Source organism: Brassica napus, chromosome C9, assembly GCF_020379485.1.
Source record: "Brassica napus cultivar Da-Ae chromosome C9, Da-Ae, whole genome shotgun sequence".
Taxonomy (NCBI): domain Eukaryota; kingdom Viridiplantae; phylum Streptophyta; class Magnoliopsida; order Brassicales; family Brassicaceae; genus Brassica; species Brassica napus.
In genome coordinates this window covers 12,940,430-12,962,694 of record NC_063452.1, presented here as the reverse complement: position 1 = coordinate 12,962,694, position 22,265 = coordinate 12,940,430, and the positions used below count along the sequence as shown (strand labels likewise).

General features: G+C 36.5%; 1 protein-coding gene and 1 pseudogene across 1 annotated transcript; one reads left to right on the top strand and one right to left on the bottom strand.

The window, feature by feature from the left end:
• The first annotated feature begins 6,954 nt into the window (after window positions 1-6,954).
• On the top strand, window positions 6,955-9,221 carry LOC125593417 (annotated as a pseudogene).
• A 1,276-nt stretch (window positions 9,222-10,497) lies between these two features.
• Window positions 10,498-17,054, bottom strand: LOC106401690 (kinesin-like protein KIN-14J). The gene is made up of 21 exons (XM_013842249.3): window positions 16,883-17,054; window positions 16,443-16,606; window positions 16,087-16,238; window positions 15,839-15,937; window positions 15,292-15,525; window positions 15,113-15,196; window positions 14,900-14,977; window positions 14,711-14,803; window positions 14,581-14,610; window positions 13,945-14,286; window positions 13,780-13,861; window positions 13,599-13,694; window positions 13,333-13,512; window positions 13,141-13,247; window positions 12,873-13,051; window positions 12,582-12,746; window positions 12,233-12,486; window positions 11,966-12,129; window positions 11,287-11,876; window positions 11,088-11,194; window positions 10,498-10,886 (listed from the first exon to the last, which is right to left on the bottom strand). The coding sequence occupies exons 2-21, from the start codon at window positions 16,522-16,524 to the stop codon at window positions 10,825-10,827; spliced, it is 3,180 nt and encodes a 1,059-aa protein (XP_013697703.1). The 5' UTR covers window positions 16,525-16,606; window positions 16,883-17,054; the 3' UTR covers window positions 10,498-10,824.
• Window positions 17,055-22,265: the final 5,211 nt, after the last annotated feature.

Below are 22,265 nucleotides of genomic sequence, written 5' to 3'. Positions count from 1 at the left end.
TTCTTTTTGTTTTTGGTTTAGAGCAGCAAACAATATAAAGTAAATATATGTTAGAGAAATTGCACTCTATATCACAAAAAAAAATTATAATTCAATATCTAACAAATTGACCTAAGTTCCACACATAGACATTGTATTTTATATAATAATGCGATTATGCCCTTCTTCATAACCGGTGCAACCTGCAACAAGAATTATATTAACTAATAAATGGTTAATGTAAAACAATAAATCATGGCCTTATACTTTTCACACATCACTCTCTCATAAGTTTTTATTTACCAAAATTGGGGAAGGTGGATAGTTTCATTGAAAGAGACTGAGATGTCATTGATAGCTTCATCGGCGACGTTGTATTAAGAAGAAGACCGTTTACGAAAGCTTGATCGGTGACGGAAAAAGATGCTCCTCGGATTCTAAGAACGATGGTCGTGTGAAAACGATGGAATGGGACCTCAATTAATGTTTGACGTTTGACCGGTGAATATATGGATGTGTCATGCTTTTCGAATTTATATGGTGATGAAGAATAACAATGGTGGACCAGTAAATGTGTATCATTATGTCTGGAAAAAAAGGATGAGGTGAAGAAGATGAAGTTGCAGACTATACTATATTCGACAGAACTATAGTATAGTATGTATTCTTTATTGCGGTTATTTATGTAAGGTTACTATACTATTAGATATAGTGTTCTATTCTTTACGTTTCTCTATATTATTTTCTTTATGTATGATTGTTTGTAATATAAATTTAGTTTCATCTTAATGTTTCACAAATGTTAGGATCATGTCTAGTTCAAAGATGTTATTTTCATCAACAATTGCTCTTATTTCTTTTTATACTATTTTACATATGATACTCAGCTAATGTAAATAAAACATACATTTATATACTATTTTATATAAGATTCATACTATGTATTATTTATTGAACAAGTAAATGTGATTTTAAACGTAATTTATAGATTGTATTTGAGTTTATAGGATCCTACCTAGGGTTTAGATATATACTAAGTAGGGGTTTGAGTATAAGAGGATTCGGTGGTTCATTATTTATGTATGTTGTGTTACATCTATATTATATTTGCATTATCTATAGGATTATGTTCTATTTGAAGTTACTTACTATACTGTATATTTGTTTTCCATTCTGTTTGACAGTGTGTTATCTTTTTCTGCATATAGTAAATAAATTGGTGACGTTGCCTTCGGTCTCTCATGTGATGCTAAATCACCACGTCATCTCTACCAGTAACCGGCAACCTGTATGTTGAAAGGACAAAACCGAACCTTTAATTCTTTGCTTAAATGTTAGTGAATTAATTATGTCAAAATCACTGATATATTTTTCATTTCCATTAGTGTTTTGTATATTGAGCAAATTCTCTCTATATGTTATTACATGTTTAATATCAGTGTTCAATAAATTGATAGGTGGTAATTAGGCATTTTTTTAGCACTAGAGCACACATAACATCATCATATTGTTTAGTTTGCGTCTTATTTGTTAATTTTTTTTTTACATCGCGGAGAGATGAGACACAAGCAAACGTTTTATAGGAGACTATTGATTAAGGGTGTGACTGGTTTTCCTGCTACCACCCGCAAATGCAGCTTTTCCAAACTGTTTCAAACCGCTCTAAACCTCATAAATTCAAAAGATGGTTCCAACTAACGTTTGCGGTTGCGGGATGATCATTTTTTTTCTTTTTTTTAAAACAATATAAATACAAAAATAAAAATATTTAATAAAAATTTTAAATTGAAATTATAAAAATACTAAAATATATTTATTATACTTTAGTTAATATTATAATATTTTAAAATAAAAATATTTTTTATAATTTTTGAAAAATTTAAAACTATAACTTTCTAAATATAATTTTTATATTTATTATAGCATTATGATTTTTAATATTTTTATAATTATATAAAATGTAAATATTGTTAAGTTATTATTTAACCGCTGCTGCATTTAGTAGTTAACCAGTCATAAGTATCCCGCAAACGCACAAATTTCTAACCGCAGAACCAGTCGTACAAATCTCTTAAAACCGCTAGAAACCGCAACCATCCGCATCTACAAACTTCCGCAACCGCAATCGCTGCGTTTGAACCTGTCAGGCCCTAAACGGGCGCTTAGACCGCTTTTTAACGTTCAAACCAATTTTTAAAAATCTTTCATTTCGTTTAGGTCTGACTTACCATCTAAGCGCTGCCTAAATCAATTTTAGGACACTGAATTATATTATGATCAAATTTTACTTTTTGACTAGGATAACATACATAAAAGGGAACATTAAAAATAAAATTCAGCTAAACGAGTTGAGGATCTTACAATTATTTTGTTTGTTTTTTGATTTTTATGATCCGTCATATACTCATATTTTTGGTTGATACACGAAAAATTCGAATGATTGTTTGTCTTGCCCTCGAATCTCGATTTCTTCCTTGTCTTCTTGATATTACGTGTATAGGCACACTAATTAATCTAATGTGCACACTACCACAATCGAATGGTATGTCGATATAGCACTTTAGGATCGAATCCACAGAGACCAACGATTACACTTTATCTTTATGGGATCAATATTAAGGTAAAACAATATGGGGGTTTAAAAGGTTGAGAAATCGTAAGAACAAGTAACAGATTGATTTGGTGTTTTCAATTGATTAAAGTGCTAAGTTCAGGGTGATTCATTGGGATACTTAGGATCATGAGCTACACAACTATTCAGGAAGGCAATAAGAGACAATCTAGAACTTGAACAACAAGAATAGATAAACCCACTGTCGTAGTATCTACCAATTTATCAAGCAATCCTAATGTCTAAACTGTCGTTTGGATCAGAGAATGATGACAAGCATTAAGTTTGGATTCAATTGGTTCACAATTTGTCTTGGCATCAGCTTTCGTTGGCTAAGAACAAATCACATATCTATGCTTTTTCTAGCAACCTAAAACACTTTTGATTATTAGATTAAACCTATGATCAGATGATAAATGGCCAGTTTAACACAAGCATTAAGATTAGCAATAGACAGAGATACCAAGGAATAACAATCCTATTTGTGTCTAGCTCATTTATCCATGATCCCTAACACCCTAAACCTAACAAGCGACTACTCAGCCATGAACAGAGAAATCACAGAGACAATAAATGAATAAAACATGCTGAATCAATAAATAAATAAGATAGGGTTCATGAATCTTCTTAAGGTGAGAGAGATGAAGCCTTTCACCTTCAAGGTAGCAAATCTTCAAGTACAAAAGTCTCCAATAGTTTCTTGTGTAAAAACTAGCGTAGAATGATAATAAAAATAAGAAAAGATATATATGCAGGCCTATGGCGGCCTGGGAGTAAAAGGGGGAAGCCCTAGGTAAAATCCCGAAATATTTGGAAACTTCCTTAAAAATCTATGCCGCTGGAACATGCACTCAGGTTGCTCTGCTCGACTGTTCTGCGTGAAAATCACCAAATTGCATTGTTTTCTGCCTTTTTTGTTCCAGCTGGTCCATCTCCCATCCAATGCAACTCCAGACCTGTAACGACTCGAAAAAGACTAGGAAGACTCGATAAAGACTTGAAAACCAATTGAAAAGCATATATACAAGATGTCTAAAACACCATATATCAATTCCTCCGGACTTAGATCCTTGTTTGTCCTCAAACAATGTCAAGTATCTAAAACAGGGAGAAAGGTTTGAAAGTGTGGGAACTCTCTTATTCTCAGCAACCATACTTTAACCACGAATCTCTGAACCATACAAGTAGTAAAACTAGGACAACACACCCTTACCAAAACCCCACTGGCTGCTGTTCAAGATCGGCTCCATACTCTACATCTCAAACCTGCAAAAGCTACACTTTCCAGACAAAGCTCCTTACATTCAATTAAGAGTAGCGTGAGCTTCTCATCACATGCACTATTCAGGGTAGACGGTCTAGGTGTGGAACAAGCTATTTAATGGTGGAGTTAAGAGTGTTTAGGGGATACCATTTCATTGTAGAGGATGCAGGATGTCGCACAAAATGGCAAGAGAGGATAGATCCATTAATGTCCACAGCCTCTACTCGTTTTTGCTATATCTGGTGCGACTGTTCTGATGATGGAACAGGCGACTGATTGTTCTGTTTTCCACTTTCTTCTACATACTCTTCAACACTTGGTACTAACTTCTCGCTCGATCTTCCCAGTGGCTCCATGTTTCTTTTCTTTCTTCCCCTTCTCCATCACCTTATTTTCATTTTTTTTTTTGAAGACTGATATGGGGATGTGACGAAGAAGGAGGTAATACATGATGGTTCTGAGTGCCACTGATGGTTCTGATTTCGCAACCATTCTGGTTCACCACTCCTACTCTTGCGCAGTTCATTGGTTATGGAGCGGTTGCTCCCTTAATCTGCTTGTTCTCCTTTCTGATTGATTAATTTCTGCAGCAGTAACGAGTAAGAGGCTGCGTTGATCCTTTCCTCTCCGACCTTTTTACACATATGACACTGAAAAACAAATGCATGAAGGTGGAATAAAGGCTAAGGTGCAGGGTGGGAACTAGCTAAAGATGAGCTAGCCACTCAGGATCATCAAGATGGATAAAAAGAATAAGAAGTCCTGAGTGTATTCTCGTTTCCCTAATCTAATTCCCATAATAAGAAGAATTACGGTCAGGATTAGGTTCAAGTTAAATGGAGCTGAGTCTTTCCAGTGTAACCTCGACAAGCCGAAATCTTCTGGAGAACCAAATGAGATAATGCCAGGGTGTTCCAGGTCCACATGTGTGTCTTTCGCCACTCCTAAGGTCACTGAATAAGATAACTAAAGCACGAGGTGGTCAGTGATCAAAACAGAATAAGGTCCTAATTCCCACAAAATTTTGACTGACTCAAACTGACTCAAAAGAAAAACAAAAGAAAGAAACAAGTTTGTAAACGACGAAAACCCTCTCCCAGACTTACTTCACACCGTCCCTGGTGTGAAAATAAATCAGAAAGAAGGTGAAAACATGAATAAACATGTTTTTTTGGTCGAGATACTTACCTGAGTAAAGCGGGCGCTCCACAAAAATTCTGGGTGTTCCATTGTAAGATCTCCGCCTGGAGCAGTCGCTCCCTTCTACAACCCAGAATTTTGAAGTATCTCGGATTTTTCTGCTTTTTGACCTGAGACTCAATAAACTAAAAAGAAAAATAAGCAAACAAAAACAAAACAAGGTTATATTTACGCTTACCAGTGGGTTGTCTCCCACCAAGCGCTTGGTTTAAGTCACTAGCTTGACTTGGTGACGTGGATCAGCCGGGTTTATCATGAGGGCTTGTTCCAAAACAAGCTCCACAATCAGACATGTTCAACTTCAGAAATCTGCTCAGCAACCCCTTCACAGCTGCTTCTCTTTTCTCTTCCAGCTCATGTGGGAGAATTACTTTGACTTTAGAGAAAGGTTTAGAGGTACCCTTGCACTTTATCTCATACTCAATGGATTTCTCATCACACTTCCGCGGTATCAAAGTCATTGTAGGATCGCCCTTGACCCTTTTCTTTTGGACTTTTTTTTTCACCCTTGCATTCCCACTGAGTTTCTTGGTATCAGTGTGAGGATCTCCATCCAGGACTTCTTTGATCTCACCCTTTTTACCAAGCTCCTTCTTAGGAACAATTTCCAACTGTTCTCCACTAACCACTGAGATGCAAGAGGCGTAGCGAATTTGTGATCTGGTTGGGACAGCCTTGTAGAAAACCTTCTTGTTGATGTTGGAGAAAGAGACTCTCTTATTAGGCATGTCGACGACTGCTCCTACTGTAGCCATAAATGACCTTCCAAAGATTAAAGGCATCTCATGATCCTTCCTCATCTCAACAACTTGAAATTCGGCATGGAGCACACAGTCCCCAACCTGGACATGAAGATTGCGAATGGTTCCATAAGGGACTGCCATGGAAGAGTTTGCAAAAGCCAGCTTCACCTGAGAAGGCTCAACGTCACCAATGCCCAGCTCGTCTACAATCACTTTTGAGACAAGGTTCACACTAGACCCAGAATCACAAAGAGCTTCCTTGAATTCCACTCCAGCAATGGAACAAGGAAAAACAAACTTTCCAGGGTCATCCACCTTAGACAATACCTTCAGTGATGGTGTCAATGCTTCAGTACTAGACCGATCAAAGCAGGCTTGATCTCGAAGTCCTACCTGGTGCAGGGTAGAGGAACTATGGCATAATGAGTAGTAGGGATGTTGCAAGGAAGGTTTCTCTGCCCGATTGAAGCAGTCTGCGCATGTTGTTCCTGCCGCGCGAGAGCAGCTTGTTCAGCAGCATCCTGCTGAGCTTGGATGGTCTGCTGCATTTGAAGCATCTGTTGTTGCATCTGTTGCAACTGAGCAGTGAGTTGCTCTTGATTGTCGTAGTCCCCCATTGTGGCGTTGTTCGGCCCTGGTTGTTGACGGTTTGTGCTTTCTAACCTTGCTAGCTCCTGGTTGCTAAATGTAACTACTCTCCTTGTGCGTTTCTCCGAGTATGTCTACTGGTCATGCCCCTGAAAAATTAGCTGCAACAAAAAAGATAGAGCAAGTTAGAGGTCTTAGACTAAATAAATAACCGAAAAATAAAGGTAAAAAGATGGTCCCCGGCAACGGCGGCAAATTGATATTACGTGTATACACACACCAATTAACCTAATGTGCACACTACCACAATCGAATGGTATGTCGATATAGCACTTTAGGATCGATTCCACAGAGACCAACGATTACACTTTATCTTTATGAGATCAATATTAAGCTAAAACAATATGGAGGTTTAAAAGGTTGAGAAATCGTAAGAACAAGTAACAGATTGGTTTGGTGTTTTCAATTGATTAAAGAGCTAAGTTCATGGTGATTCATTGGGATACTTAGGATCATGAGCTACACAACTATCCAGGAAGGCAATAAGAGCCAATCTAGAACTTGAACAACAAGAATAGATAAACCCACTGTCGTGGTGTCTACCAATTTATCAAACAATCCTAATGCCTAAACTGTCGTTTGGATCAGAGAATGATGACAAGCATTAAGTTTGGATTCAATTGGTTCACGATTTGTCTTAGCATCAGCTTTTGTTGGCTAAAGACAAATCGCCTATCTATGCTTTTTCTAGCAACCTAAAACACTTTTGATGATTAGATTAAACCTATGATCATATGATAAAATGCCAGTTTAACACAAGCATTAAGATTAGCAATAGACAGAGATATCAAGGAATAACAATCCTATTTGTGTCTAGCTCATTGATCCATGATCCCTAACACCCTAAACCTAACAAGCGACTACTCAGCCATGAACAGAGAAATCATAGAGACAATATATGAAGAAAACATGCTGAATCAATAAATAAATAAGATAAAGTTCAGGAATCTTCTCAAGGTGAGAGAGATAAGTCTTTTCCCTTTCAAGGTAGCAAATCTTCAAGTACAAAAGTCTCCAATGGTTTCTTGTGTAAAAACTAGCATAGAATGATAATAAAAAATAAGAAAAGATATATATGAGGTCTATGGCGGCTTGAGAGTAAAAGGGGAAGCCCTAGGTAAAATCGTTAAATATTTGGAAACTTTCTTAAAAATTTCTGCCGCTGGAACAGTCACTCAGGTTGATCCGCTCGACTGTTCTGCGTGAAAATCACCAAATTGCACTGTTTTCTGCTTCTTTTATTCCAGCTGGTCCATCTCTCATCCAATGCAACTCCAGACTTGTAACGACTCGAAAATGACTAGAAAGACTCGATAAAAACTTGAAAACCTATTGAAAAGCATATATACAAGATGTCTAAAACACCATATATCACTTCTAAAACCGTTTAGAACAAGTCCATTTTTCAATTCATACGCTAACAAAGCTAAATATGTCGTCAACTTTATGTTTTCGTGTTAGTTTCATAAATGGTTTAAAGAACAAGTAATAAAAGATGATGTTCTATGTTCAGAAATTTGGATTCAACTCTTACATATGTTCCCCCTCTGAAACCATCTGACTGTTCACCTAATACAATAATTATTATATATATGTTCCCCCTCTGAATTGGTATGGGACATTATTTATTTTATTTAGTTAAACTTGAACAAGATCTTTCTCTATATATATTGCTAGTTTTCTCTTCTCTTTTAAGCTATCTTCTTCATACACAAGAAAGAACAAGAAAATGAAAAATTTCATCAGATTCTCTGCTTTTTTGTTTTACTTCTTGTTGGTTTCTCAATTATCTCACCAAACCATGTCCCAGCCTCAACACATGCACACTTTCTGCGACAATTTATCCGAAAACTTTTCTCAAACCAGCCAATACAAATCAAACCGTGAAACCCTCCTCTCATCTCTCCGCGACCGTTCCCCTCTAGGAACCTATTACAACGCCACGGTCGGTCTTAGTCCCGACACAGTTCATGGCATGTTCCTCTGTAGAGGAGACATCACCAAACAATCTTGTTCGAACTGTGTGAAGACTGCAACCCTAGAAATCACTAAAAACAACTGCACTTATATAAAAGATGCTATAATATTCTATCAGGAGTGCATGGTTCGATAGTCCACTGTTTCCTTCTTACGTATCGTCGAAAGTGGACCTTGGGCCGCTATGTACTCTAACGTTTCTTTTCCTGATTCCTTTTTGTTTCCGTTCCGGGAAACTCTATCAGATAAGGTAGAGAAGCTAATTATCCTCACAGCATCAAAGTCTTCTTTGTCTTCTTTGACGCCGTATTACGTTAGGGACAGAAACAAAGTGAATGAATTTGATAGATCGTATACATTAGACACAATGGTTCAGTGCAGTCCTGATCTTGATCCAGCAAATTGCAGCGTCTGCTTAAGACTTGCGGTCCAAGGAGTCTCAAGCTGTTGCAATAATGCTCGTATAGCTCAGTTCTTTCTTCCTAAATGTTTTTTGAAGTATGACACAAGCGGTTTGCCAACAACTCAGTCACCCAGCGGCTCATTCTCTGTCCATGCTAGGAAAGGTGAGCAAGCATAATACTGAGGCCTCGATTATTTTTAATTCGTCCACATTAGTGTTTGCCTTTGCTTTATATGCTGAAATAGTGTATTTAGATTTTAGATAGAAATCACTATATTTTCTTCTTTTAGAAATGGCATAGTTTATTTTGATTTTTTTTCATAAGAAAATACAACTATCAGGAAGATAATAGAATAAGCACCTAAAACCCAAATATTAATATGTTTATTTTGTATTACAGGAAACGAAATATATGTGAGGATATTTATTACAACCATGGCAACTTCGTTGTTAGCACTTGTGGGTCTATGATCCAATCCAATGATTATGAAAATTTTGTTCATATTTGTTTTCCACTAATTGTGACGTGTGATGTGCTATTGTCTTTAAAATTAAGAACCAACATACTTGTATTCTAAGTTATCTAAAAAAAGTTTGACATTTGATACTCTTACTAAGTAATATCCTCATACTTTTCTCTGCATCAATTTGCCTTCTTAATTGTAAGACTGAGTCTTCCAGAACAAGTCTATGTTGTGCTTCAGCAACAAAAGCGTCAACTTCACAGTTTTCACAGTTTCATCTGGTTTAAATAATGAAGAAACAATAAAGATTAACATATATTTATACAAGAATATGGCCTCAACAATCACCTGAAAGTAATAGGATAAGATAACTTGGCTAGTCAAAGGTAATGCAGCTTTTTATAAATCTCTCATATTTCATAAACAAGAAAAATCAAGTAATGGCAAAAATGATCACTCTCTTATCTCTTATCTTCTGTACAAACCAAACCATACCCCGACTTGGCGACATCCACATGCGCAAGTTAAACATATATTAGATACAAGGGTTTGGCATTTTCCAGAAAAGCTTATTTTTTCTCTCTAAATTACTTAGATTGATAATGTAAAGCAAGACAAAGATTACAGTAGGTGATTACAATAACAGCCAGCAGGCTACTTAACAGAAACTGAAATAACCAGATAAGAGAGGAATTTATAACTAACATTTGCTTCATGCAAAATTATCTTGTGAAGCCCCATCTCTCGATGTTCATGATCACTTTTTAGTATGCGCATTACTTCTTCACACTCTTCTTCCGTCTTCCCATGCTAAATTAAATCTACTCCTCTACGGAGGTTTCTTGCAAAGCTCTGTTGTTACTCTGCCTAAAGCATTTCTTCAAAAGATTTCGAGAGCTTCTTCATCTTATGGAACCCCCACTTGATATATTATCAATGCTCTGTTGCTGCCAAAGCTCTTGATGATTTTGTGGTTACTACAATACAATCCTACTTGCACGACCAAACCATAGCTTCATTCGCCCACACCTCTAGTTGCTTCATATCATCCACATCATCAAGAATGATAAGCATTTTTTTTCTTTTGATGGCGTAGGAAGTGTTCTCCTGCTATGTTGAACGCATTATAGTTCATTCAACTGTCGGTCTAAACTACTCACAAAGACATTGTATCTTCAGGTGTGCTGAGAAGGACAAGCCATGAGATAGAGTAGCTAGAAAGTTTCACGATTACAAACAAACAAAAATTGACTCCATACATGAATACGCTTCAGATAATAGGGTAACTCTAGGAGACATTTTGGCTTTAATTCCATCGATATAAAACATCAAATCATATGGAAAACCTCAAAGCTTACGTGGACAAGGTTAAGTTAACACTAAGGCAAAAGAACACTTAGTTACGATGTTTGTCAATTAGGTTTACATAGAAGAACTAAAGGAACATCATATGCTAACTTAGTTACACAATCGGCTACCAATTACACCGTCAGATCACAAATCTACGGCCAGCCGTATGGATGAATCTCGAGTCTTCACCGCCTTTTGTTGAGTGGTTTTGCTGAAGATGAAGTGCTAATTGTCGGTCTTCTAGCACCTGAGGCAAATCAAGATTAGATAACTCATGAGCAAATAGACACTAAGGATCCTGTGCGAATAAGCAAATCATCTACTTCATATGATCCTTCTTTCATACTAATCTAAGTAGGTTGTGATTAGAGCCTGACTTGAGTGTTATTATGCAAACAGATTTGGTTTTTAGGCCACAAGTGAAAGGGTTGACGTATAGTGACATTACTTGTTAAGGCCTTAGAGGAGGAGCTAGCGGCGACTGACAGACGGGAAGGTCTGGTTTGGCCTGGTGGTTTCAAGGTCTGCTTTGGAATCTTCGATGGAATACTACTTCTGCTTTTAAAAAATCAAGACAAAACAAACATAAGAATCTGTAGATGCATTCAGATTCTTCAATTAAACTGTGCCAGTAGAAGGATACTTACCTTTCTTTTGGTTCTGTTTTATTACCCATTTTCACTGATTTCTCGGGTTTCTCAGGGGCCAACTGTGCTCCAGGTCGTTCACTTATCTCAAGAGGCTTCACGGTTTCAGGAAAAAGCGTCAACTCTACTACACTGCTTACGGAACCATCAGTTTCTGTTCCCATCGATAGACAACTATCAGAGATATCACTCAGTCTTTCCTCAGAGTCTGCATCTGCAAGGCCTATGAGTTCAATATCCTCTTCAACGTCAGTTTCTTTCCCACCACCAGCAAACTTAGATGGTTGGTGAAGAAGATCCTTTCGATGTTTAAGTTCGTCTGATGAATGCGGTGAGCCAGAATCAGAATTCTTGCTACTATATTCTGAGCAGTTGTCAACATCTGAGGTTGTTCTTCCAATTAAATCAGAGGTCTTTCCTCGTCGAGCATTTGGTGAAGCTCCTATAGAATGTCTTCTAGGTGATGAAGGCCCCAACAATCTTAGTTTGCTTAAACCACGTTTTGGCACGGTTGCATTGTTACCTGTTGGCTTCTGAAAATTTTGAAGCTCCTCATCTTTCTTGGCAATTACATCCTTCAAGTTTGATACCTGTTATATCAAAAAAATACATATACCTTTATTCTCTTTAATTTCAATGTGCAAGAATGATTCTTGTAAGAGAGAAAGAAAATAAGCACCTGTTCCATGAGTTGTCTAACATCTCGTCCCTCTTTATTACTTTTAGCTGCACCTAACTCCACACCAGAGACTCTTTCTGCAAACTTCAGAGTGCTAACGGTCTCAGCATAAGAATCTCCATCCGGATTGACTTGAACAAACATAAGTGTCTTGGCTTGTCCTCCTACACAACGGTTAAGACAAAGAGTTAAGGGAACCAACCACATGAAGCTAACGGATATATCATGCAATACGTGTAGCCAAAATCTCAAAGGTTAAGAAAGTACCCAAAGAACTTTGAAGGACTTGCGTCAATTTGCTGTTTCTATACGGCACATGAGGGTTCTTATGCGCTAGAGCAAATATGACATCTCCAAGGGCTGACAGTGATTTATTTATATGCTGAGCCTCCTTGAGCCTCTCTCCAGTTGCCTCAGAGCGATCAACCCTCTCACTTCCAGCAAGATCAACTAAGTTCAAACTACCACGCAACACAGAGTCGGTTTCCACGTCGACACCACGTACATGAACAGACAGAACGCTGCAGAGAATGACCACCATTATTTTTTCCTTTAATCATTGAGGCCTTAGATAATATTGGAAAGTAAAACAAGGCAAGGAGAAAAGTTTACAAACCAGTGTGATCTACTACTCCTCTCATTGAGAGCTGTGGCACCGACGGTTCTGTTCATGAGCCCAATATTCATCAGCTCAAGCACATCTTCAGTTGATCTCACAGAATGCATGCTTGCATCTGGGACAGCTAGCCCATTTGGTAAGGCAGTATTCCAAATCCCTAACGTATGCAAGTTAAGGAAATTTTCTACCGAGGCAGCATATGCAAACATATATATACATATGTACGCATACATGAATGTACAATTTCAAGGAAACAATTAGCTACTATATGAGTTTAAAAAAGGATATCTTCGATTGGAACCACTATCAGAGAGTATGTCACGAACTTGCTCATTATATATCTCAACCATTTGAACACCGACTTCATACACAACAGCGTTTCGTCTAATCTGAGTTAACTGGAACAAGTCGTTCAATGCTCTGTAATTGACACCCCAGTCTTCTTTTGATGTGATGCTTGGCCCACTCTGTGTTAACAAAAATGGAAATGTGTCCGTTAAGAGACTAATAACGCTTGGCTAAGCATAAAAGGAGCAAAGTCAAGCATATCGTTCACCATTGTATAAGTTTTTCCAGAGCCTGTCTGTCCATACGCGAATATGCACACATTGTAGCCATCAAGAATCGATCGAATCAATGGTCGAGTATCTAGGAAAACCTCCTCTGCATTTTATTTAATAAAAACAGATTCAGGAAATATCTCTATAGCTAGCTAACCTAGATACGAAAGAGGGAAAGAAATCAAAACCTTGCGTCGCTGCTTGACCAAAAACCTTATTGAACTTAAATAACCGATGCGTATCTTTTCCTTGCTTAAACGGATTTGCAACCACCAGTTCACCATTCTCACCAATGTACTCTATAGAAGTTTGTCTACTGTTTTGCCCCGGAAGGAATGGTCGAATCCGGCAATAGACTCTGATATTTCCTACAAAACAAGAAAAAAAGGATAGAAGTTATATCTTGAATGGTCGAATGAAAACACAAAAAAAAAATGAATCAAAAGTGTTTTACCTTTCAATTCCTGCACTTCATTGTACAGTCTTCGGTTTTCTTCAAGGACCACATGGTAATTTTTCGCTGCATCAGCCACTCCTTTGAGCTTTAAACCTAGGAAAATAGATTATAAATACCAAGCCATGTACTCTAGAATAGAAAATTTGATGAAGCAATCATACACAATAATGAATCTTACCATAGTAATTTAGATCCTCAAAGTATTTCTTCTGCGTACTTAAGACTTCATGTTTTATAGAAACCGAAGTAGCATTCAGATCCTGCATAACTCACAGAAACTATGTAACTCAAAGAAACTACCAGAGGTGCTTAATGTTTAGAATACTATAATTTTAAGCCAAACCTGCAATGCCCCATACTGGTTGTTTATGAAGCTCTGGTAGGTGCACTCTTTCTTCTTCCATTTTTGAGAATTAGATTGGCACAACTTCTCAAGTTCTTTGATCTTCCGAGTTGAATCGACAACTTGTAACTCTGCATCCTTTAGTTTCTTCTCCAACTCAACTTTATCATGTTGTGCTTTTGCTTCTAACTCTAAGCACTGGTTTTCATGCGTCTCTTTCACCAACTTGAGTTCTTGCTTCAGCTTGCAAATCTCAGCATCAGTGCGCTCTTTTTCCATTTTTAGATGAACCACATCTTTTTCTTCTGCCCTTTCTCTTTCTTCTATTCTGGTTTTCTCAAGCTAAAGATCACAACCGAGAACCATTATTCAAATATCTCGTGCTAAATGAAATATGTTGTATCATATATGTAGTCACGTTATTAAGAATGGGGGCGCGTACATAATGGTTTTATGATATGATCTCTCAGACTGCTTTTATCAATACCTAGATTTAATTTAGATGTTTCTTTCCACAAGTACTATACTATGCTAACAACTGTGAGCCTGACTTTAACCAACTTTTCAAGATGCACAAACCTAACTAAAAGTTAAATATGTATCAAGGAGATGATACATATGGAATAAATAACATACCTTTATATGCTCCATACAGTTCGTAACAATCTACAACAAAGGAAGGAAAAAAAGAAACAGGGAGACGATTAGACCAATTAAGCGAAATAGAAATAAAGTCAAAAAACTGAAACTAGAGACACAACAGTACCTCGTTTTCCTGAGTTGTCCCAGCTGCCAAGGTTTCTAAGACCTTTATTCTTGACCTGTATTTTTCTTCACGCACCCTAAAGAGTATATTTTGCTGCATCCGTTTCATAAACATGTTTCATTACATGGTTAGAAGGATTATATGTACATCACGGGGAAAATCAAAGAATAAAAGCATTAGTAATCCTACATTCTTTAGGTTATCAGCTTGATTTGAGATTCTCTGTTCTATCACTTGCACAAGTGCGCTCAAGAGTGATGCCATAGCCTTAACAACACAGCGGAAAAAAGAAAGAAACATGTGGAGCATAAGAAAAAAAATGTTCCATGAACTAAGGATTTGAAAATTTAGGCGAACGAGCAAACAAGAATCAAGAGAAGGGTGGCTTTATCTTTGTCTTACATGAGACACATGTCCATTCATCTTCTTCACACACTCATCTAGAAGCTGTTCCAGCATGTCAAACAGTGACCGGGTAGGAGCATTCTAACAAGACCAAGAAAATACCATTTCAGTCAGATACAGAGGTAAAAGCTGAACGGTTGGGCACAGTCTACTAAGAAAATGTTAGACTACTTTACCCGTAAACTGTTCGATTTCAGTAATTCCGAAATTTTAGCATCCGAAATATCAATCTCGGATTCTTCCTTCGACTGGAATCCATCAATAAAGTTGCGGTCATCCCCCTTTGAATCCGAGTCGTCTTCTGGCAAGCTCCATCTCCTCTTCGCACATAGAGAGTTTTTATCATAACCACCATCGGAAAAGCTTGCTTTAAGCGCCTTAAGGGACTGTAGAACTGGCACCAGATCCCCCTGCTTTGTACTTTTTATTAGGAGTCATAAAGCAAAAAAAAAGAAACACGAGAAAGGGCAGAGACAAGAAAAGATATGGGAGAAAAAAGCATGCAATCTTATCATCAAAATAGCGAAGCAGACAGACAATGGCCATGATTAGAAGAGTGTTGCAGCCAGAAGATGTCAAAAACAAGGATTATTTTAAGCATAAATTACCCACAATCACTTTATGTGATGATAAAGTTTTATATAAACTAAACAGAGTTTCCATATTTCAGAAATGAACTTTTTCCACAGAAACAAAATTTATAATTATAAAAAGAAAACAAACCTGTTCTATGTCTGAAACCTCGAACCTGGGCAGGGCCATTTCATCCATAGCAGTCAGAAACCGCTCAATTTTAACATAAGCAGGCTCAAAGCTGCCTCCCTGTATAATAGCCAAAGAGTGTGAGTCTAACAGCAAACGACAAAGAGAAGGAAAAAAAAAAAGACACAACTAGAAGCTTAGCACTAAAACAAAGTACACGGCAAGATTAATAAAGCCAAATGGTCAAGAAAATCAAAATTCATAAGTACCATTCTCATTGAACCAGGACTAAGCTGATTCAGAAGGCTACACAAGACAGTTCCATCCCTCAAGCATACTCTCAATTCATCCTCTGATGCTTCCAATGGCAAATTCAAATAAGGAAGTGTCTGATTTAACCATTCCACCAAACTCTGATGACCTGAGAGCAAAATTAATAAGGAAATAGAAGACGGGGTGAGAACAGAACCCATCGCCCATATATATGTTTCCACCTACAACTAAAATAAGCATGATGATAAATCCTATCAAGCAAGAGAAACCGACTCAATGCTTCAAAAACTCGGTTTCAATCCTCTGAGGAAATGAGAAGGTAAACAAGCAGCAAATGAGTAGATGACACTACCGTTCTTACTATCCCCCATGCTTTCTGAGCCGTCGAAACTGAGAAAACAAGTTCCATCTGAGGGAGCATAGACACCACTCATATTAGCGTCCTGTTCCCAGTTACTGTTCACTTCAAATCAGAGATTACGCAGCAGCTCCCAGGATTGTACTTGTGAGAACACCCTAAAGCAAAAAAGAGCTAGTAAGCCAGTAAATAAGGGAGCTCATGAACCTAAAGGAGAAGCGAAACCAAACCCTCCTATTCATAAATTTCAACAAATAGCTAATACTTATGGATCAAACTCCTAAACCTTTCAATGTAAAGATAAGACTATCTCTCCTATTTGAAGACTGAACAGCTTGTAATTTGTTAAACAATGATGAAGTTTCTTCTCTTCCACAATGTCGACCAAAATCAATCAAAAACCAACAGAGACGAAGCCATAAAGCCATACGCACCTGAGACGCCATGAGAAGGTAATAGATAAAACCTTTCGAGATGGCGATTGGTTCAAAAGAAAGAAAATGCTCAGATTCACGGCTAGCAAGTAGCAACGGAGACGGACATTTGAATCCCTAGCCGGAAGACAAATTCGAATTTTAATTTTTCAGATTCCGAGAAAACAAACAAAATGCAAATTTAATTTTACCGGTGGACATTTCGGTTTAATTACGGTTCGGTCTCGGTTTGGTTTGGTTTTAGTTATTTGGGTCTAGGAAATCTTGAACCAAACTCAACTCAAATTAGTATGGTTTGGTTTATGTTCGGTTTGGTTCGTTTTTACTTCGGATTGGTTTGTGTTTCGTTTGGTTTTAGTTCGGTTTGGTTTGTGTTTGATTCGGTTTAATTTGGTTTTGTTTGTATTTTTCAGTTCAACCGAGTTAATTTTTTAGTTTTGTTCTAGTTCAATTACAAAAATATAAAAACATAAACAAATCATCATTTGATACTAAATCATTATTTCTTTTATATTTAAACGTAAAACCAAACATCACAATAAATACGTAGAAATGTAATTCAATAATTTTATATTATAATCTTCAAACCTAATATAAATATTATAAAATAACTTTTCCATTTTGATGTTAATATATGAGATTCATGTTCTTTTATTTTATTTTTGTTGTGCTTATTCTATTCATTTAAAAGTAAAATATATAAAATTATGTTTAGTTATTTAGGCTAAATGGTTAAATATATTAAATCTTAATATTATTAGTATATTTAATTAATTCAATTAAAAAATACTTCGGTTTTTCGGTTTGGTTCGGTTTAAAACCAAACCAACGGAACCACATGGATGGCAATATTTGGCTTTGCGCGAGACAAAGGATATCATTCGAAGGTAGGGAGAAGAGATTAAGTATTTAAGATATGTTGTTAAAGCACATACTCATGAGAATGAAAGAGAATTCGAAAATCTAAGCTCAATTGTTGAGGAGCTGAAGTTAAGCCCTGGAGAATGTGAGTCTCTGAGGCGTGAAGTGTTGATACTGAACGAGAGGAGCATGGTGTTTTGAAATTTGCTGATATCTTCAACTGTCGGGTTTGTTGTGGTTCTTGGAGTGATTGTGTCGATGGGTAAGTAGTGTTATGATGAAGATGTCGATGGGGTTAGTAGTGTTTGATGAAGATGTCGATGGGGAAGTAGTATTTTGATGGTACAACTAAGCTTTGTTTGTGGTTGTGTTTATGTTTGGTTTACAAAAAGTCCGTGTTTGTCTCATTAAGAGTCTTTGCTTGTCTATATTAATGTTATGTCAAGTTACATCTATGTTTGGTGGCTATTTGGAATATTCTTATAGAAATGTTTTAAAGTTTCTTGATACTCAAAGAAAAGAAGAAACTTAGCACACAAATAACATAATATCATATATTTAAAAAATACAAACACATAAAATCTTAAAAGCACACAAACACAAAAATAGATTTAAGAAGTACAAAAACATAAGTTATGATAATTTTGGGGGTTCAGGTATCATAAGCTTTGTTGTTTATGACCTCAAAAACGCGATCCATGTATAGACAATATAGTACGCTAACACCTCTTGAAATTGGTCCACTTTTGTTTATCTTCAATGGTAGTCCACGTTTGACCTTTTTCTCATGATGCACTGATGAGCTAGCCTGTTCAAGCGCACTTGATGTTGTAGGATATGTGGAAGTTGATTCAGCACCTAGTACTGGTTGAGAACTGCTTACAGTTGTCGGATTCTTCCTCTTCCTTGGCTTAGTAGGCCGTTTTAGTACCTAATATGCAAGAAGATAAATTAATATTGAATCATAAAAACCTCAGTACCATATATGAACAATAACTTACTTCACTTGGAGCTTTACGAGGTCGTCCTCTTTTGTCTTTTGGACCTTCTACTGCAACTTTCCGGTTCCACTTTTGATATGCCACACCTGTATACAGTTATTGTAATGTACTGTCCGACCATATCTTGTAATTTTTCCAAGCCTTTATAGATCCTCAAATGGCTTTTTTTATCACGCAACTTTGGTCGACCTCGAGGCTTTCGAAACTCGAGAATTCTTATTGGTGTTTTTTTCCAGGCCTTTATATACATATTACTGGCTTTTTTTATCACGCAGCTTTTTTTCCACAGCTTCTCACCATTAATCGGCTTGATATTCTCAGCATATGTGTCTTTCATGATCCTTAAGTGATAATAAGCAAACACATATTTCATAGGATCATCCCTATTATCACCGAGCACACATATTGCATGCTTGCATGGTACACCTAACAACTAAACAACTAGAATTATTAAAACATCAACACAAGAAAAAGGGAAAAAACATCAACAACTTACCAGCTAAATTCCATCGCCTACAAGCACACTTGTGTGTTGATAGTCTAACCATGTAGCCATGGTTGAACTCATTCACCTCATACAATATGGAAGACTTCTTATAGTGGTGTAGAATTTGTTCTCAACCCTTGATTTCTCTAGCAATACCATAGTAATTGGTGTTAGGATGGTATCAAACCTATGTGCTTTAAGAAATGTTCGTGATATCCTTCGCATAGCTTGTCTTTTAATATCTTCTAACAAAAAAATGATAGGTTTTGATCTCGCAATACTTATTGTCATGTTGAACTTTTTACAGAGGTTGTTGTGTACATCATAGCAGCGAGAATTGATACGATAGAAGGCTCTACACCACTTCTCTTGTTCAGTTCTTAGTAGTGCGGCGTGAGCTGCAGTGTCATATGCCTCTACCATCCTCATCTTCTCTTTATATTCACCAACATTGTATCTGTAAGCAACTCCCAATCACTACAAGAAAACAAGTGTTTTCCTACTGCAAAATTAGTAGGAAATCAGTCGGTAAATCAAGTTTTACGACTGATTAACGACTGATTCATGTCGTCGTAATAGTGCTCGTCGCTAAATTTATCAGTCGGTAATCAGTCGGTAATTACCGACTGATTTACGACCAATATATCAGTCGCTAAAGTGGTCGCTATTCAGTCGTTAATTTTAGCGACTGAATAGCGACCACTTTAGCGACTGATTTGCGACTACTATTATAAATATATTTACAAACATATATATATATATATATATATATATATATTTATATTTACAAAATATAAATAAAAAATATTTATGCATATATTTGGTTAAAATTAAAATCAGATTTTTAGTTTATTAATTTAAACCAGTTTACAAAATTAAAATTTTACCGAATAAATTTTTATTTAGAAATTAAAATTGGTTTACAATTAGTGATCTTTCTAAACCGGTTTACATAACCACACCTAACCAAAACCTAAATTAAAAAAAACTAGACCTAATCTCCTCAGCCCAGCGTGTTGTCTTCTCCATCATAGCCGGCGAGGTGAGCAGAGGCGAAAAGCAGCGGCAACGTCGGAGAGCATAACCGGAGACGCAGAGGAGAGAAGCTCGGGATTTGCCACCGCGGTCATCCTTTTCCTCTGTCTTCTTTGTTTCCGAGACTGAGGGAGAGAAGCTCGAGATTTGCCACCGCCATTTTCCTCCTCCTCCTCTGTCTTCTCCGTCTCCGGTCACACTGCTCTGTCTTCTCCATCTCCAGTCACGCTCTGTGAAACGCCTGTGGGTTCTTCTTGACAAGCGCCGGTGGGTTCTTCTCTGTCAAGCGACGGTGGGTTCTTCTCTGTCAAGCCACGATAGGTTCTTCTCTGTCTAAACGCCGTGGGTTGAGAAGGGAGGAGACGCCGTGGGTTGAGCAAGGGAGGAGACGCCGTGGGTTGAGCAAGGGAGGAGACGCCGTGGGTTGAGCAAAGTGAAGTCTGACACTGGAACAAAATATAGTGAAGACGACGAGTTTTTTTCGTCGTCTGACAATTATCTTAATGAAGAGAACAAGTAGATGTGTCGTTCAAAACAAAAAGAAAACAAGTTAGATGTTTCTTTGTGGTGGGTAGAAGTCTAGAAGAACAAAACAAACGATAAAGTTGAGATTGAATCTCCACCATTTGATTAAACTTTAATCAATGGTTGTTATTGAATCTAACACAATCCTTGCCATTTGATATCAACCAATGAAAAAAGATTAGTCTCAGACTATCAGATCCAAAACAAAGACCGTTAGATCCAAAACAATCAATGGTCAGAAAATATTATCCTAATTTTTAAATATTGAGTAATAACTAATAAGACAAAGGGAAACAAAGCTTCATTTGTAATTATATTAAAATCAACATATGGTTATTAAAGATTAACCAATTAACTTAAAATTCAATATATTTCATTTAATATTGTTTTAAAATTTGTAATTGTATTATTATACTAATTGTTTTATAACAATTAAGTTATACATTTACATTATCAAGCATTTGTGTTTAAATTTATGATTTGGAGTATTGGATTTAAGTTTGTTGTTTAAAGTTTCGAATTGTATATTATTTAGAAATTAGATTAAAATTTAAAATTTAATTTCAAAATCCATTTTTAGTTTAAGTTTAGGATTAGATATTAGAGTATGAAATATTAGAGTTGGTTGTGTGAAGAATTAAATTTTAAGGTTTGAGATCAATTATTAAAAGAACAATTTTTAAGTTTAAGATTACTTTATAGTATTTGGAGTATATGGTTTAGTGTTTTATAATATAAGATTTGTATTTAAATTTGAAATTCAAGATTTGCTATTTGTGATTTGGAGAATATGGTTTAGGTTTAGAGATTAGAGTTTGGTGTATAGTATTTGGGTTATAGATCTAAGATTTGATGTTAAACTTTATATCTAAGTTTTGGAGTTTAGGTTTTAAAATATTATAATTGGAGTTTGTATTTATAATATAGGATTTTGAGAAATGTTGTTTAGGGTTTAGATTAAGATTTAAAGTGTGAAAAGTTTATAGTTTTAAGGTTTATATTTAAAATTTGGAGTTTAAAACCATTTTTAGGGTTTAGGGTATGAGATCTATGTTTATGGTAACATTTTCCGACTGATTTCTGACTAATTTTCGACTAATTTCCGACTGATTTTGCGACTGATATATTCAATCGTATATATTTGGTATACATACCTCCAAAACGACATTCACGTGTTTTATACCGATTTTTAAAGACTGAAAAGCGATTGTTTTTCCACCCACATATTCAGTCGGTAATCAGTCGCTAAATTAGCGACCAATTGCCGACTGTAATTTACCGACTACATATTAGTTACACTTTAGTCGCTAATTTACAACTAAAGTGCGACGTTACTCCGTAGTCCTTACTTAACGACTCTTTAGCTACTGATTATTTTTTGGTCGCAAGTCAGTCGCTAATCAGTCCGTAAATTTAGCGACTGCAATTGTGGTCGGGAAAAACAGTCGGTAAATCCGTGTTTTCTTGTAGTGAA

Bases quoted from the DNA above. Each gene is read 5' to 3' on its own strand.
- LOC106401690 (XM_013842249.3), bottom strand. From the start codon at position 16,524: ATGAGTGGTGTCTATGCTCCCTCAGATGGAACTTGTTTTCTCAGTTTC. The intron at 14,978-15,112 runs GTAAGACAAAGA...TGTGTTGTTAAG, and splicing joins TGAATGGACATGTGTCTCAT to GCTATGGCATCACTCTTGAG. The intron at 14,804-14,899 runs GTAGGATTACTA...AAACGGATGCAG, and splicing joins AAGCTGATAACCTAAAGAAT to CAAAATATACTCTTTAGGGT.